Source organism: Mauremys mutica, chromosome 2, assembly GCF_020497125.1.
Source record: "Mauremys mutica isolate MM-2020 ecotype Southern chromosome 2, ASM2049712v1, whole genome shotgun sequence".
Lineage (NCBI taxonomy): Eukaryota > Metazoa > Chordata > Testudines > Geoemydidae > Mauremys > Mauremys mutica.
In genome coordinates, this window is record NC_059073.1 from 84,603,422 (window position 1) to 84,621,535 (window position 18,114).

The window sequence follows — 18,114 nt, forward strand, 5'->3', positions numbered from 1 at the left end:
GACAATTTAAATGTGAATTAAGTTCTCATCAGTCTCTTCTATTAATCAAAACATTTCAACTGTGACAAATATAGGACAGTACATCTTCAAAGGTAAATCTCCACTGCAGCTGAGCATGCTTCCCAGCAAAGGTATACAGACATATGCTAGCTCTGTTTGAGCTAGCATGCCAAAAATTGCAGTGTAGCTGAAGGTAGCATGGGCAATGGTTCAGGACAGATAATGTTGCATGATCCCAGCAGATAGGAAGAAAAACAATTTTTGGGAGGGACTTTAAAGGGAGAGAAAGGGGACAAATTTAATAATTCACCATGCAAAACATTTGTCCTCCATGTTAATAAATATTTCATCTATTCTGTACAAAGTATTAACTCCTAGATTTGAGAGATTTTTGGCTTTTGCATATTATAGAAGACGTAAAGAGAATAGTTACTTGTTTGAATCATTTCACATTAAGTAATTTAAAAAACAAGATCAGGGTTGTCTGTAGGTCACTATTTTAGCTTTATCAAGCACTTGCAAAGACATCCATATTCAATTTATTTTTTGAAAGTCTAAACCTATCCAAGATTTTGATAAATTTTCCTCCTTTTCCAAGCACATAATTTAAAAAGCTTTATATTTAAGATATTTTAAAATCTATATAATCACAAATTTAATTACATCCCCCCTAACTGCCAACTTGTGTTCAAAAGTGGTTTGTTACTCAATAGGCAGGCTCACAACTCCTGCATCAGCTCAGTGCATACAGTTTTGTGAAGAAAAATGCCCGGATTTAATGAAGTTCTGTGAAAAAAATCTTCCCTGTACATTGTTATGAGGTCAAAAGATAGAGTTAATATTCATTACCTCCCTTCATTCCTATATTTATTGTTTGGGTCACATAAGACCATTCACTTAGCCCACCTATTGTAGTGTAAGAAATGAAATGTCAAATGTGGCTATTCATGGGGAGAGATAGCTCAGTGGTTTGAGCATTGGCCTGCTAAACCCAGGGTTGTGAGTTCAATCCTTGAGGGGACCATTTGAGGATTGGTCCTGCTTTGAGCAGGGGGTTGGACTAGATGATCTCCTGAGGTCCCTTCCAACCCTAATAATCTATGATTCAGAACACTGTGTGTATAAAAAAAAGTCAGATAAGTCACAAAAAACCTTTTTAGCCACACTAGAGCTCATCTTTACTTCACAGAACAAAAATGGCTTTGATTAACTAATCAAAAATTAAGAATTGAAGAGTTTAAACAGATTTCCCTTATTTTGTTTTGGTGTTCAATATAAAGGAACATGTGGCACTTTTACCTGTTCCTTTATGTCTTGTAACTGCTGCTGCAGCTTCTGTACATCTGCATTGACATTGGTGTTGTCCTTGTCTTTCTGTAAAACTGGAATGTTTCCACTTGCTATAATGCAGAGGAGATTAATATTAAAAGCCTAGAACATGTTATGCAGCCCTTACAACATAAAGAATAATTACTTTTGTCTGATAATCACAAAAATACTATTTCCATTTATCTGAATTATTGAAGCATTATCTCTAGCAAATATATTTTGATAATCAAATTATATTTATTATGACTCACTAAAATTCCATTCCTGAACTAAAATAATTTACTGGGAAGCTTTAACTACATCAGTTTTTGACAAATATTTCCCTCACTGTGGCTGTTAAAATGCTAGCAGCTATCTGGAGGCTTGTCTACATGAATGCCTTCATGGTTGCTACCCACCAGTGATGCTCCACTGGTGAAAATTCTTTGGCAAAAAACCAGTGTAGATACTTCAAGTTATCCACATTGCTGCATTGTTTGGTAATTCCAGACTGGGACTGAATCAATACTGCTAAAAATATGCAAAGATTTGTACAAATTGTTGAACAAACTTGGTTTGGCTGTGTTTCCACTTATTTCATGTTCACTTTGTGAATGTTTGGGAAACAAGTTTACTGACAGAAACAGCAAGTTTAAAGTGGAAAGTTTCAAAAGGCAAATTTTTAATTTTTAAACTTGCATGTTCCCATTGGAAATGTGATTCTGAGTTATGTTCATCTCGTCCGGGATCAAATATATCATGTAGCAATTCCAATTTAAATTAACCAGCAGCTCAAATTTCCAGTACTGAATGCATACAATGAACCACACACAGATACACACTACAAAAAATTATTCACATAACTTGAAATAACTCTCAGAATAATTTAATAAATTCAAGAAAATTATAAACTGTTTAAGAACTAGTCAAACAGAAAAAGGCAGAACTCACTGAATAATTCTGACATCACGAATTATTTGGCCAGCTTTATCCTAGACAAAATGTTCTATTTCCCACTTCTTCTGGGGCTCCTCTGATTAGTCAAAGAGGCCAAGAAGTCAAGCTAACATTTGTAATTTGTATGGGGCCACGTGTGATGTTTATTTATGTATTTCAATTATATTAACTGACAATTCTCAGAGTTTGTTCCATGTGTCACAGATATATGGCCATGAAGTTCTGGAAGTTAACAAGAAGGGTTCAAATCATCACTGACATATATACACACACATGATGATTCAGCTTCTGGTATCATTCTTCTTGGATATTGAAACAGCCCTTTTCAGACAGGGTCTATGCTACAACAACATCTACCACTATCCCATATAGTGAGTGACAAACAGTAGGTGGCAGGCTGACACTAAACTACTTTCTTTAAAACTTTCCTTCAAACGGATGATGTGAGGGATACATGGTCAACCCCCTTTTTTCAATGAAAGGAGAATGGAAGTGTTAGAGAAAAAAGAAATACTCACAAATGTCATCAGTGGTATCTTCTGTACCTTTCCCTCCGCAACACAAAATGAAAGGCACTCTCCGCTCAACCACTGCCCGGCACTGCACACACTTCTTCATCAGGCTTGCACAGTCTGGGAAAAGCAGAAATAATTTACTCTCAGTAGCCTGCTAGTCTCTTTATTCTTGCTTCTGTGATTAATCAGTTCATTTCATTCTATCCACAAATGTACTACATAAAATGACAATGTGTATTTACACCACCAGTGGCTGTATGACAGGAGGGGGACAGTCAGGGGACAGGGAACGAGGGGGGGGGCGGCCGGTTGGATGGGACAGGGATCCCAGGGGGCCATCAGGGTGTGAGAAAGTAGGAGGGGTCGGATAGGGGGTGGACGCCAGGCTACACCTGACTGTTTGGGGAGGCACAGCCTCCCCTAACCGGCCCTCCATACAATTTAGGAAACCCGATGCAGCCCTCAGGCCAAAAAGTTTGCCCACCCCTGTTCTACAGACTACTGACCATCAGCAAAGCCTCAGCAAGATGTCCCAGAAATTCTTGAAAGTTCTGGTGACAAAATGATCACTACATCCTCATCTTATTAAACAAAGAAAGGAGAGTTTCTGGAGGCTCCTTAAGTGTTTTCTATATCCTCATCAGTTGCTGTAGCATACACATCACATCAAACAGAGTGATCTGTGTTGCAGCAGATTCTCTTTGAAAACATGCCCCATTCTAAGTCTTTTGGGGAAAGATAGCTCTTGCTGGAATCTTTGTATGTGGTGTTAATGGAAGGTTTAGTCATAAATGTCTTTTAAAAAATTATTTGGTTGCTATACCAACTAAAGTTTAATTATATTTACATCGCTAGATGCCCTCACAAAACTGTCACAAAGGAATTACATGAGTTCTAAAGATCTCAAAAAATTTTTAATGCTAATTTATTTACAGAAATGTACAATAGGACTCTCAGACTACCACAACCCAGTCAGAATAAAGTAACGCAGGTAGGTGAAATGAATCTGCTCTTTCAATTTTCTAATTAAACAGCTACAGTTCTGTTATTTGTCCTCCAAATAATTAAACTTTATTACAGGCAGGTGGTTTTATTGCATTCCAAGTAACGTCAAAGCTCTGATTACCAGACCGAAGTCAATTTACTCAAATAGCCTGCAATTAAGTCAACATTTTAAAAGAATTTTTAGTGACTATTTTTAACAGACATCTTTTGTTGCACAATCATTATTTTGAAAGGTATTACCTGCCAAGACTACTTACTCTCACAAGCACACATGTGACCACAAGGCTGGAAAAGTACTGCTGCTTTCTTGTCTGAACACACCACGCATTCTTCAATCTGTAGAGAAGAACAGTAAGGAATAACATGGGAAAGATTCCTCTCCTTTTTCTATCTATTCCATTTATATCTATTTGCTTACTTCCACCACTTAGCAGGACAAAGGGAATTTAACAAGCTCTGCTTAGTGCCATGTTAGCTACAACAAAACTAGGAAGAAAAACCAGAGCTGATTCACCACCTCAAAGTGGGATTTAAATAGGAGATTACCATATCTGTATCCAGAAGTCCTTGCTGGCAATATTTACACTCTTTGCATTACTGATTATTTAGGAATTATAAATCACACCATCTAGGAGAATAAGACCATGAGGCTGGTACACACATGTATTTTTCTTGGCTGTACAGTGCTCAATTAGTTTAAAAGGACTTTCTGCTGTAATCCAACAATTTTTTGAGGGTTTCTCAACTTTTACCAAAGGTGGACCACATCTTAGAGAACTAGTCACACGGACCACTCACTTACTGATTCATGAATGCCTGGACCGCCACACTTCCCATTCATACAACATCCTTGTGACAACTAGAGTAACTACTTATGCAGAAAAATAAAGTAATTGGTGTACTTTTTGCTTTCGTAACACAAGTTAGCAACTGGAAACAAAAAGACAGCACCATCTCTCTGCAGACCAGTTTGGGAAACTGGTTTAGTAGAACTAAATTATAATCTGAACTATGAAAAATGTCTATATAATAAAAAATGACTTGCTCCGTCAGGGAAGAGGGCCAGTCCTGATTTCAGAGTGGGAGCCAGAGAGTACAGTCTGGACTACGATGGTCACCAGCTAATCACTGACCTCCTTTGATCAACTCCCAGTGTGGCAAATGGTAGGGTTGTCTGGCTGATGGGGAAGGGCACCCACATAGACAGCAGGAGGTAGAAGCAGGCTTTTCTGAACCACTCTTCACCATTTAAAAACCCCTCCCAGCCTCCCTGTCCGTCCCCATCCGCCCCCAACGCTTACTAGTGGCATGTTATCAGTTTGATACTCTTTATGCATGAGGTAGTTTGCTACATGTCATATTAAGGGGCGGGGGGGAGTTGTAGCTGTCGATGGCACACCTGGGCTTTGAAGCAACTGCATGGTTTGCACTCTGCAGGCACCTTTGGATTTTGAAGTGACTGTATAAGCACTTAATATAACTGTTTTGTCTTCAATTCACAGGACTACATATCTGGTGGCTGATCCTGGTACCCTGGGCTACATTCCTCTCAACAGAGAAAATCAGGAGGCCGGAGGGCAGGCGAGAGAGATTTGGTTGGTGCTCCCAGCACCACAGAGGTCATGCACCTTTAATGTAAATATAGCGTAAGCCACACTTTGCTGGAGAAGGAGGTTGGATTTACATGGAGGCCAAGGCATTTGTATGAGGCCTGATGGTTGCCTCCAGACAGTGGTCTGCACGGGGTTGGGGCCATGGTACAAGACATTCTTGGTAGGCCTGGATGTTTTAGGATGCTCTGAATTTGAGCACTGAAAAGGTGGAAGACTGCTGACTAGTTTGGGAGGCTGTTGCTCCACTCTTAACATTGCTACCTTTCGGAATTCTTATAATAAAGTTGCAGCAATTTGCCTAAGACAGATAATTCTTGTTTCTGTCCTCATTAGCCCTCTGTCATTTGCAATGTGCAACAAGGAGCATTATGAGATAAATGCTGCACTTTGCTCTAACCACTGACAAACTAGACATGAGAGAAACCATGGCAGTTGAGACAGTGTAGTTTGTCAGTACAGTCAGGCTCTTCTTTTCACAAAAAAATCACAACTGCAGGAAGAATAAAAAGGGAATATTAAAAATTGTGTTAAGTACCTTTGTTCTGGATTGAACTTGCTCTTTACAGATGAGACATTTCTTGACCCGTGGTGAGCAGAGGGAACAGGTAGCAATATGTCCACATGGGCCAAATAACGTATCTCTCTTCATGTCTGAACACACCATACATTCTTCTAAAGTTTCTGAGTCATTGCTGATCATAGAAGGACTTCGAGAGCCAACCTGTCCACTAAAAAAAACCACCTCACAGTCAGGCTTAAGTCACCATTACAACCTTGTGCATATTCTGAAAACAATTTTTTTAATCATACTGTACATCAAGCCGAGTCATTTGCTTATGTGTATTACTCATTCTAGTTTGTGCACATATTGTGTCACCCTTTCTGTTAACTTGTATGTAAAGCTGCTGAGGCATTTGGGTGTCAGCGTCATCAGTATGGAGATTACAGTTCTAATTTTACATGAGGTACAAGCAGTGCAATTTACTGGCTGATAGAAGCATAGCTACATGCTTGGATAAACCAATCTGGAGAAAAAGTTGATGATAATGGGTTGGAGAAGCATCTAGAGAGCGTACGAGGAGAGAACACTTCTACTCCCATATTTATGTCAATATTTATCTTGGCCTGGGGTTCTCAAACTTCACTGCACCACGACCTCCTTCTGACAACAAATATTTCTACACAACCCCAGGAGGCCCAAAGCCTGAACAAAGCCCAATCCCCACTGCACGGGGTGGAAGGCCAAAGCCAAAGCCTGATCCCCACTGCCCCGGGCGGGCAGGCCAAAGCCAAAGCCCAAAGGCCTGAGCCCCAGCAGCAACCTGAGCTTGGGCTTCAGCTTCGGCTGCAGGGCTCGGGATTTGGCTCTGGACCCGGGCCCCAGCAAGTCTAAGCCAGCCCTGGCAACCCCATTAAAATGGGGTTGCGACCAGCGTTTCCTCTAATTTTTTACATCCATGTGCGGAATGAATTTTGTTATGTGAACCAATAGGGAGATGATGTGAGACACGTCACCTTCATATTGGTGCACGTAACAAAATTCATGTGGTGGGGGTGGGGCCGAGGGATTTGGAGTGTGGGAAGGGGCTCAGGGCTAGGGCAGAGGGCTGGAGTGCAGGGTGGGGAGGGGAGGGCTCTGGCTGGTAGTGTAGGCTCTGGGGTGGGCCTGGGGCTGAGGGATTCAGGGTGCGGGAGGTGGCTAGGGCTGGGGATCAGTGCAGGGGGTGAAGAGTTTGGGATGCAGGCTGCCCAGGGGCTACGGTGGGAAGAGAGGACTCCCCCCAGCCCTCTCTTGCCACAGCAGCTCAGACCAGGGGAGAGGCGCCTCTCCCTGGCAGCTCCGGTGAGGGTGGGCTGGGCTGAGGGGGGGGCTCCTCTCCTCGGCAGCTCCAGTGGGCCTGGGTGGGGCAGAGGGAGGGGCCCCTTTCCCCCAGCTGCGGCAAGTCCGGGGCAGCTCGGTGCTGGAGCCGGCCTGAGAGAGGAGCACCTGTCCCCCAGATGTGACAAATCTGTGGCGGCTCAGTGCTGAGGCCATGCCAAGGGAGTGGCCCCTTTCCCCCAGCCGGGGCAGCTCGGCACTGGGGCCAGCAGGAAGAGGCACCTCTCCCCACCAACACCTTGAGCCCCTGTGCTGGGCTTAACAGGCAGCTGCACAGCCATGCAGCTTAGAAGGAATTTAGGTTACAACCCACTTTGGGGTCCCGTCCCACAGTTTGAGAACCGCTGACCTAGAACTTTTTTTTTTCCTATTCTGCTGCATACCCAGCAAAGAAAGCATATGTTAAACAAAACTTTACTCCCAGAGGGCTAACTACACCAATAAAGGTGCTTGTGCACAAACAAAATAGCCAAATGACTCATGTTCCATGCAGACAGGAAGGCTGAGAAGAAAATACCTGCCAAACACGGGCAGACAGTTAATAAGAAATTTCCTTTTCATTTTATTTAGAAATTATATGGATCTGAGGATTAATGAAAGGAGCCTTTAACCTCTAAATCACTAATGTGAATCTAACCTGGACAAGCAGTAACTGGAAACTTACTATTTCATGGGTGGCTGATGGCATACATAAAATATTGAAGTCAGTACTTCCTAGAGGATAACCTATTTCATAATTGCATGCCCCACTATTTTTAAGTATCAGGACTTGATACAGAGAAAGAACACTGAAAGGGCATGGATATAAAATTACTCTATAAGATGAGGAGGGATGTGCTGCTCACGCTTCAAGCAGAATAGGGAAGCTTGCTCTGTACTGTTGCTCATTTTGCACTTAATTCGTTGACCTCAGTTTCAACTAATTATTTTGTAAACAACACTCAAGATATATGCAGAATATATATAACTTTACTTACCTTTATCTTGATTTTCAGTAGTCTATGATTAATACTTGAAAAAGAGACTTTGTTTTATTTATTCTACTTCAACTGATCTATCCCAAGGAAATGAAGACATGTCAAACATGATGCTCATAAATTCCATATTGTGTTTATATACAAACCTGACTTTTTCTTTGTGACATTTAGCCAATGCTTTGCAGAGACTAGGATCAGGGCAGAGGTCAAGAGGAGACTGACCCTTCTTATTACGAATACTGAGGTCAGCTCCGTTTGCTGCCAGAAAGCAGGCAATAGATGCTGCACTCTTCTTCTCTGCTCCCTGGGTACCAAGTCCCATTATTAACTGAAAGAAAGTAAATAGGAAACTGACTTGAGATTCTCTATTTAAAATACTTGAGAATATAGTCATACTACTCAAGGAAAATGGACCATTTAACATGTGCACATATAGAAGAATATATTTTCTAAATAGTATTTTGATGAGATCTGAGCATGCATTTTTAGCTTATCTACACTTCTAAGATGAAAACCATTGTACAATTACCCAATTTTCAACCAGATAAGTTCCCTGCATAGACTAATTCATTAACGGCAGTGACATCTAAGTATTCAAAACACAACGTAATTGCTGTGCATCTATATTCTGGGGTCACAGAACCAGTGCTCTCTAAATCTAACCCTAAATCTCTGTCATAAAGCTTAATGGTAGCACATCATTCTTGTCAGTTTTTCTAATTATCCTGCTTTGACCAAACAGTTAAGGGAAAGAATGCAAGGCCTTTTGAGTGTGGATCCAAACTTCACCCTTTCAATAATAACGATCTTCTACAGATTTAAAACCTGCAGAGTAGGAACTAGAAGAACAAATGATTTAACACTGAAAATGTGTCTATCCTGGAAGATTATGGACAGCTGGAGAACTAGAAGGATGACATCACAAGTACCAAGGAAGAAAAACCCAAAGAAATGAAAGAGGAAGTGATTTCCCTTTCTACTGTGACACTTATTTTGAATTGAATAAAATATCAGTAAATTGGGAACTGAGTAAAACGTGAAGGTAACTATTATAATGAATACAATAACATAAAACAGTCAGCTATGGACCACTTAATTTTAGTAAAATAAATTTTTCACATTAACAACTTCCACTATGAGCAATGGGAAAAGAAATAGGTGAATGTGCTCCATGAACCTCATGACAGGTGGGGGGGGGGGGTTGTTGTTTTTTTTGTTTTTAAAGAACTTGCTAGCCAATGCCATCATGTGGGAAAAACAAACCAAGACCCTTTACCTCAAAGTGGACTTACAGCATCCAGTGTAACTGGAGTCTTGCTTCTGCAATAGTTTATTCAGCTGTAATATTTCATATCTTGATTACCATTTTACAGACACTGAAGTCACACTACAGTCTCAAAGGACTGACAGCTTTAAAACTTTAATTTAACCTGAGTGCTACAATGGAGCAAGAAATAATCTTTTCATTCTAAATATTTCAAAGATCTTTTAAATCTTAGATTCACTGTGTAGTATGGGCTACAGAAGTCTCTGACGGCCCACCTTCAAAAAAAGGCAGCTATTGGGTGATTTTAACAATGGGGTTACTAAAAATCAAATTTCTCAGATAAAAATCAAGAAATGCAGATCTACTTTATGCAACTTAAAGTTATCTGTTAGCATTTAGTGGTCATTGTCCCAAAGTGAGAGAGAATGTAATTTTGTTGCAAACACTACTACTTAAAAGGCCAAATTCTGGGATTATAACTAATCTTCTTTCAAAGGCTTTTATCCAACTTCGGTATTCATATTACTATCCTACTTAAAGCTATAATACAAATTCTTCATGAGATGGCCTTAAAACTACAGTAAATACAATACAATAAAATTTGCATATATTTTACATGCATGCACATAACTCCAACTGATTTGAATGGGAGCAGTATATGCTCATGAAGGTAGATTGTGAACCTAAATAGGCTTGTTATTGAAACAATAATTTACAGTTAAATCTGTTTTTTAACAACAGTAGAGGAAATAAGAAACAACACCTGCCTTCTGCTGTACCTAAACTATCTAATAAATGTGTGTTACAATATTATTGTATATCAGCCTTATTTAGTCAAAACAGATGGGCATTGAGATAGTCTCCTTAGATTTGATTTGATACATTTCTGCAGGGTATTTTGAGAACGATTCAAGATAGTTTCCAGGCATGCATCAGCTAGACTTCTCAAATGGGTACTGCTCTCATTGTATGAAGTGGACAATTCAAGCAAGATTACAAAATCTTTGCATGTAAGCACCACTCCCCTTCACATCCTGCATGCTTCCCAAATATTTCCTTCAGTTATGCAAAAGTTCTTCTTGTGACAAAATAAACTCATGTAAATATAAGTGGGAAAAGTCCAGATCTATGACACCTCAATGGGAGGTGCTGCTGGTTGCTCATCACTTACTTATGTGTTTAAATATGTATTTATGAGCTTAACTTTCAATCAAGATTTAAAAAAAAACCTTAAATTCTGTTCTGACAGTATATTGCTTCCAAGTGAAGTACACAACTCAAAGAAATTGGAAGACTACGGAATACAATAGTTTGGCAACCCAACCTCTCAAGAATGACTTAACCAGGAACTCTTGAGATGAGGAGGGGAAAACTGGTAGCCAAGAAAAAAATCTTCAATTTCATGCAGATGCTGCCAGTGCTGAATCTGAGAAAGAACATTCATGTGTGCCATTCTTACTGTATGCTTGCTTCAAATTTAACTTCTCAAACACAAAGCATTTTTAGTAACTTGTCACAAAGTTCATTTCAGACCACGGAACTGGAACGAAACCTTTATTGTTCTTTTATTCCACTTATTTAAGAGGAGTTCTGTGTAATAGTACTCCAATGTTTCCTTACAGAGGGATAGCTCAGTGGTTTGAGCATTGGCCTGCTAAACCCAAGGTTGTGAGTTCAATCCTTAAGGGCCACTTAGGGATCTGGGGCAAAATCAGTACTTCGTCCTGCTAATGAAGGCAGGGGGCTGGACTCAATGACCTTTCAGGGTCCCTTCCAGTTCTATGAGATTGGCAAATATGGAGATATACCTATCACTTAGGAGGAACAGTAAATATTTATTAAAATAATATTTCAAATCCTTCTATAAAACACTCTGGCAAGTATATTTCAACTGAGTTAAGAATGTGTATTTTTTCCTAATATCCCTATTCATAACTTTTTGATGTTGACAGGTATGCATGCTTGATACTTCCAATTTTACTTCATTTGATTACTTGTACAGTGGTTACAATTAAAAAGTTATTAGGTATCATAGAGGTGATTTTTGGAGGTAACAGTTACATTGCTATCTTATTTATATAGGTTGGTACTTTAGGAAATGTTGACCTTTTTAATGCTGTACAGTGAATTTACAGTTTTGAATAGATGCCTTTTTTCCTATAAAACTTTTGTTTAAATGAAACTGTCTCCGGAATATTACGTGCAATTACAGTAAAAAATGACTACATAAAATTGGCACTTCGTTACTCAGCAAATCTAACCCCTTGGTATATTCTGAATCAAATATTTTAGTGACAGAAAATAGTTTTTACTTCCGTTTACATCTGTTAGCACTGCAGAGGCAACACATACATGAATGTGATGTAGGAATTCTACTCCTGGTTTCTGTAGCAACAAAAATTTTACTTCCAACTGCAAGGTAAAATTCAATCTTATACCTACACAACCCTATTGTTACAGCAGGGTTTACAGGAGTAATTGAGGGAGGAAATTCTGCTTTAATCAAGACAGGGAGGTTGCAATTAGTGTATGTTTGTCCCACAGATTCTTTATTAGTAGAGGTGAAGTTGCATGATCAAGAAAGAATTCCGCCTGACTTTCAGATCCCAGGTGAGTTAGCAGAACTGGCTATGGTGAAAAAAGCCCACTATTTTTAATTTTAAATTGAGCAAGTTTGATCTAGAGTCACTGAGAAAAACATTGTTCTACTATAATGTCTAAAATGCTTTTCAAAGCAAAACTGAACTGTAAGGTTATGATTTAAAACAAGAGTCAAGAATTTTGACTGAGGCACCCTATAATTAGACTATGGCATGTTTACGCATCACTCAGTGATGTATTAAGCAATAACTTTACAAATATGTGGATGTTTAGAAATATTTTATGCATCAAGTGCAATAAAAGCAAAAAATCCTGAAATGTAATGTACACACAATGGCAAATATGCACACACAATAGCAAACCAATGGCAACAAAATGGTTATTTTAAAATGAGATTTGTTTTTAAAATCACCATAGTACTTAACATTCAAAAAGGACTAGTCTAGAAAATTTTTCTAAAATGAGGCAATATATCAGTTAAGAGCATTTGACTTTTTAAAAGATGTGTCTAAGAAATAACTTTAAAATAATTCATCTCTAAATAGAAGCATTGTGTGTCGTGTTTTAGTCAGGAAGAAGTGTTAAGTCTCTCAATTACAAGTTTTATTTAAATAACCTCCTTTGCCTTAACTATAACAGCACTAGTAGGGATAGTTATTATTTTTTGTACTAAGTTATGCCAGTTCAGTCTAAGGGCTTGTCTACATTGGCACTTTACAGCGCTGCAACTTTCTTGCTCAGGGGGGTGAAAAAACACCCCGAGTGCTGTGCTCCCAGTGCTGATAGCTATTCCCCTCATGGAGGTGTTTTTTTATGCTGTGACCACACAAGCCACATTAAAGTGCTGCCACAGCAGCACTTTAACGTTGCCAGTGAAGACGTGCCTTTAGAAAGATGTCTCCTGTTTCTCCATTTACTGTATATGGATTTACATCCTTGGAATAATATTTAAACTGCAATTTTATCACAATAAGATAGTTGCCTTATTTATCTCTCTCCCCAACATCCATGACCATCCTTAGTTTTTTGGGCATTAACAATTTAACTTTGATCCTTGTTTTTCATAGTTGGTGAGACACCAGCCTCATCAGAATGGACTTCTGAAATTAATTTATCAGGACACAAATATAACGTACTAGGTAACATGATTAGGCTACAGCTAAACACAATTAACCTGCATAAGTTCTCAAAGTTTTAGAGCTAAAACACAAAACATAATACATGAAAGCTACAAAGCCACGCAAAAGGTTAAATCAAAGCATATTTTATTCTTAATCTCTGTACTGTATTACTGCTTATTTGTTTCCATTTCAAGTAATTTCTTCCGAATTCGTGGCACTCATACAAGTTCACTACCAAAGACAGATTTATGATAATATTTTTGGGCACACACCTTTTTCTTTAAAACAGATGAGTTAATGAGTAAGCATAAAAAAGTGCATATGTAACAATTTGATTTTAATATGGCCCCACAATTTGGTGAAGAATGTCTCTAAATAAATCTGTGCTGACAACAAGCAGTTCAACAGTACAGAATCTTCAAACTATACTACAGAAAGAGGTGTACAGGAAAGAAAGTAATAAATAAATGAATTTTATTTACTGTGTTCTTTGATGGCTCCCAAGCAGTATCTACTTTGCCCACATCTTGCATGTCTTGGAGCTGGCGAAGCTGTGACAAAGTATGATGCCTCAGGGCTTCATGTAGAGGAGTATCCCCATCTTTATCCTGAATATCCAGTTTAGCACCTGCACGGACTAAGAGCTGAAAAAGAAAAAGAATCTTACTTAGATAACACAAGGAAAACTACCAATATTATTTTAAGGGAAAAAATGCAATGAAAATTCAGTTCTTTTAACTACCCTAAAAGGCCTGAAAATGACAAAGAAATTCTGATTACTTATCTTACAGTAAATTGATCGAGACATGTTGTCCCTATGTGTATTCCACTCCAGGTGCAAATGTGCTCCATGCACCTGAGAACGGAAGACTTTTCATTAGTAGTGTCTGATGGTCTGTGCTGGTGCCCTCTACCTCTGAACTGAGGGCACAAGGGGCAGCAAGGACCAACAGCCTCTCCAGTTCCTTCTCTACCACAAATCACTTTAGGAAAGAATCTGAAGTAGAGGGAAAGGAGGGTGGGTAATGGAATCCATGTAGGGATCACACATCTCAAACTCCAGTTACCATAAGATAAGTAATCAGAATTTTTCCTCTGTGTGATGGACCCCAGGGTATACTCCACTTGAGGTGACTCAGACAGTATTCACTGAAGAGAAAGACACAGGATCCCTGCTGTGCCACAGACTGCAGGACTGCTGTGCTGAAGGATACGTCTGCTGACGAAGCTTGTATCAGGGCACAACGTCTAGTAAAGGTACACAGAGAGGCCCATATTGCCAAACTACACATCTCCAGAAGGGGAACACCCAAAAGAGAATCTACTGAGGTAGCCTGGGCTCTCACTGTCAGCTCGTAGCAAAAGCAAGATGCAACATGAAACCCATTCAAAATGTCTTTGTGAGGAGATTGCTTTCCATTTAATCTGTTCAATAAAGGAGATGAAAAGCTTCAGAGATTTCCAGAAGGGTTTGTCCTCTACATGAGGAGCATCCAAAGAATGAGACTTCCTGTCTTCTCCAGCTGCATGAAGTTTTGGGCAGAAACCAGGTAGGCTACGATCTGATTTAAGTGGAATTTAGACAGTCTTTTGAATGAACACAGGGTGCAGCCTGAAAGAAGCCTTGTCCTTACAGAAAACTGTGTAGGGTGGGTCTGTAATAAGGGCCCCCAAGATCACCTAGTCTTCTAGTGAACTGCAGTCACAAAGGCCATCTTCATAGACAGATGAAGAAAGGAGCAGGAGGCTAAAGATTCCAATGGAAGATTCCTGAGTGCTGACAGTATGAGATCAAGATCCCAAGTCAGCATAAGTTTCAGTACCCGAGGAGAGGTTCTGGCAAGGCTTTCAAGAACGTCACAGTTGTATGGGGGGTGAATAATGAACAGTTTAATGTTTTTCATCCTCTGGTAGTAATCACTGCCAAGTGCATTCGCCGCAACATGTGACAGACCCAATCATTTTAAAGAGGAGATAGTACAGAATGCTAGGAATCTGTGAGCCCTTTGGAAATATCAGATGATGCGAGCATCAGATAAAAATTAATTCCATTTTGCAGCATAACAGTTTCTTGTAGAGACTTTCTGCTATTATTGATGATGGACTGTACCGCTTCTGAACGTGACCTCTCTAAGCTTGTTGTCCATCCAAATACTGGGCTGTTAGACTGAGGGATGCTGGGATTGGGATGGGAGACACTTGTGGTCTCCGTGGAAGTGCCAACTGAGGCTGTCCACAGAAGTGTATATTATTCCTGATAGGTGCACTGCCAAAAATGGTGATCTGGAATTGGCTACACTTATTCCAGAGCTTGATCACTTCTATGCAAAGAGGAGCGGACCTTGCTTCTCCCTGTATATTATATAGTATACTGTAGTCATATTGTCCAACATGACCTGAACGTATACGGCACGGATGAAGGGCAGGAACCTTTTGCAGGCTTTGTGTAGTGCTTGCAATTTGAGGAGACTGATGTGAAGATTAGATTTTACTGGGTCCAAGAGTCTTGAGCCACATGTTTGTCCAGATGCGCTCTCAATTCAATAGGAAGGTATCAATAAATTAGCTTCTTTGTGGTTGGAATGGGGAACAAAGGGAACCCCTATCCATACAGCTTCTCTGTCTTCCTACCAGGTGAAGAATGTCAGAACACCAGGAAATTGAGACTCTCTTGCCCAGGCTGTCTCTGCTTAGAGAGTAAACTGTCCATAAGCATGCCTGAAAACACCAAATATGGAGCCCTGAAAAGGGGATTATTATCCCATTTGAAAGGGAAAGGCAATGCCCTACTGTGCCAATTGTCACAGCATCATTTTGCTTTCCATTCCAAGCAAACTGTTCATGCTAGTTCTTCTTGAGCATGTTAAGTCTGGTATAAGGAATCTACACCATCTACAGCAAGCTAGGTTTATGCCCAGCCAATCATCCACAGAACAGATTTTTACCATTAGACAAACTATTGAAAAAGCCTAAGAATTTTGGCCCAGGAAAGATGAGGGATGCATATAGCCTTTACTGACCGAAAAGCTGCCCGACTGTTGATCATTGCTCCCTTGGGCTCTGCCTACAAGCTGCTGGAGTGCCTGGCTAGCTCCTCAACCTTCTCATAGAAATGCACCATGAAAGTGAGAGCTGTGTTCACTGAGATGGCCAACTGGTTTGAGTACAAGAGTGACGTCCATCAAGGGTGCATGGCTGTCCCGATCTGTTCAACAAAGTTATTGACCAAATGAGGGAAACCATCACTAGCTGCATATCAGAGTTGATATTGCATGTCTTCTGCGTAAAAGACCTGGAATACACATATGACTCAGCTATATTTACATTCCCACAAACTAATCTCATCAATGCCCTGAATATATTTATAGAAGAAGCAAGTAGGCTTGGTCTTCAAGTCAACTGGAAGAAGACTGAACTGACAAAAGGCGCTGATGGACTTCTACCCCTACAATCATAGAATATTAGGGTTGGAAGGGCCCTCAGGAGGTCATCTAGTCCAACCCCCTGCTCAAAGCAGGACCAATCCCCAACTAAATCCCCAAATGGCCCCCTCAAGGATTGAGCTCACAACCCTGGGTTTAGCAGGCCAATGCACAAACCACTGAGCTATCCCTCCCCTCCTAATAATCAATTGACAAGAAGTTGAATTAATTGAGTATCTTAGCTCTGTTGTCACCAAGGGAGGTTGCCTTGCTGACATGAAATATCAAATCAGCAAGGGTATGGGTGTTATGCAGACTCTTTTGAAGCCTCCATGGCATCAATGCCACAGATCAACTCAGACTAAGATACGCATTTATCAAGCAGCAGTGGTTTCTGTCCTTTTATATAGCTCTGAAATCTGGGCCACGACAGACACAAAAATGTGCCAGCTAGATGCTTTCAACATGAAACAGCAATATGTATTGAAGGCACATGGTGATTTCATCATTTTATGCAAAAGGATGTCAGGTGTTGGACCAACCAGCCTCCAGTGTCTTCCCAAGTGACTCAACACTGACTCAGGTGGCTTGGCCAGAGTCTATATCCGTGCCAGCTTTATATGTTTAATCCAACAAAAGCTGGATGGACAAGACCTCACAGGCTGCCTCATACACACTGAAGTGATGTCATGGCTTCCAACCTCATCCACATTAGTCTTAACACAGAGCAAGCTGCAACACTGGCAGGAGACCAGGCTCTTTGGACATGGGTGATCCAAAGCATTGTACGCTCCATGAGCGGGAAAATTAATGAACGGTGTCATATAGGTACAGGAGGCCACATGGCTTAAGAGGGGAAGGCAGCATCAACATTGTCATCTGAGGGCTGAGTCGAAGCTGGATGATGAGGTCCCTCACAGCTTGGAATCTGTCTTGGTCTAACTATGCTCTGGCTGTAATCAAATGCGAAGTTGCTTCAATGAAGTCTATAGTTTGTGTGGGAACTAAAAGGAAGTTTTCTAGTTTTACCAGGAGCCCTGAGGATTGAATGAGGCTGAGAAGGGATAGGGTTATTGATTGTATATCTCGGTATGATCGACTTGTGACCAGCTGATCATCAAGGTAGGGAAATACTGGAGTGCCCTTGTAATGCAGGTAAGCTGTCACCATGGCTAGCCACCTTCTTGAAAACTCTAGGGCCTCTCAAAAAACGGAAGGGAAGAACTCTGCATTGGTAATGGTCTAGGCCCACTGTAAAACTCCTGTGTGCTGAGTGAATGTCTATCTGAAAACAGGAGTCCTTCAAAACAAAAGCTGCAAGACAGTCAGCTTTGCTCTGAGAGGGGACAATAGCGGTGATAATTCTGAATCTTGAACAGCAAATGAGCATATGCACTTCGGTCTCTAGAATGGGGTCTCCAGTCTCTGATCCTTTTGGGGATAAGGAAA

The 18,114-nt window shown here is 40.4% G+C and overlaps 1 protein-coding gene across 4 annotated transcripts in view; it reads right to left on the reverse strand.

Annotated features, from left to right (window-relative positions):
- Positions 1 to 18,114, reverse strand: part of MIB1 (MIB E3 ubiquitin protein ligase 1) — a 122,514-nt gene that overhangs the window by 11,454 nt on the left and 92,946 nt on the right. For all 4 annotated transcript variants that reach the window (XM_045004953.1, XM_045004952.1, XM_045004955.1 and 1 more), the window contains exons 15-20: positions 13,726 to 13,887; positions 8,401 to 8,582; positions 5,934 to 6,126; positions 4,043 to 4,121; positions 2,784 to 2,897; positions 1,300 to 1,400 (exon numbers count right to left, since the gene is read on the reverse strand). In XM_045004953.1, the coding sequence (XP_044860888.1) occupies positions 1,300 to 1,400; positions 2,784 to 2,897; positions 4,043 to 4,121; positions 5,934 to 6,126; positions 8,401 to 8,582; positions 13,726 to 13,887 (831 nt within the window). The remainder of the gene's footprint in view (positions 1 to 1,299; positions 1,401 to 2,783; positions 2,898 to 4,042; positions 4,122 to 5,933; positions 6,127 to 8,400; positions 8,583 to 13,725; positions 13,888 to 18,114) is intronic.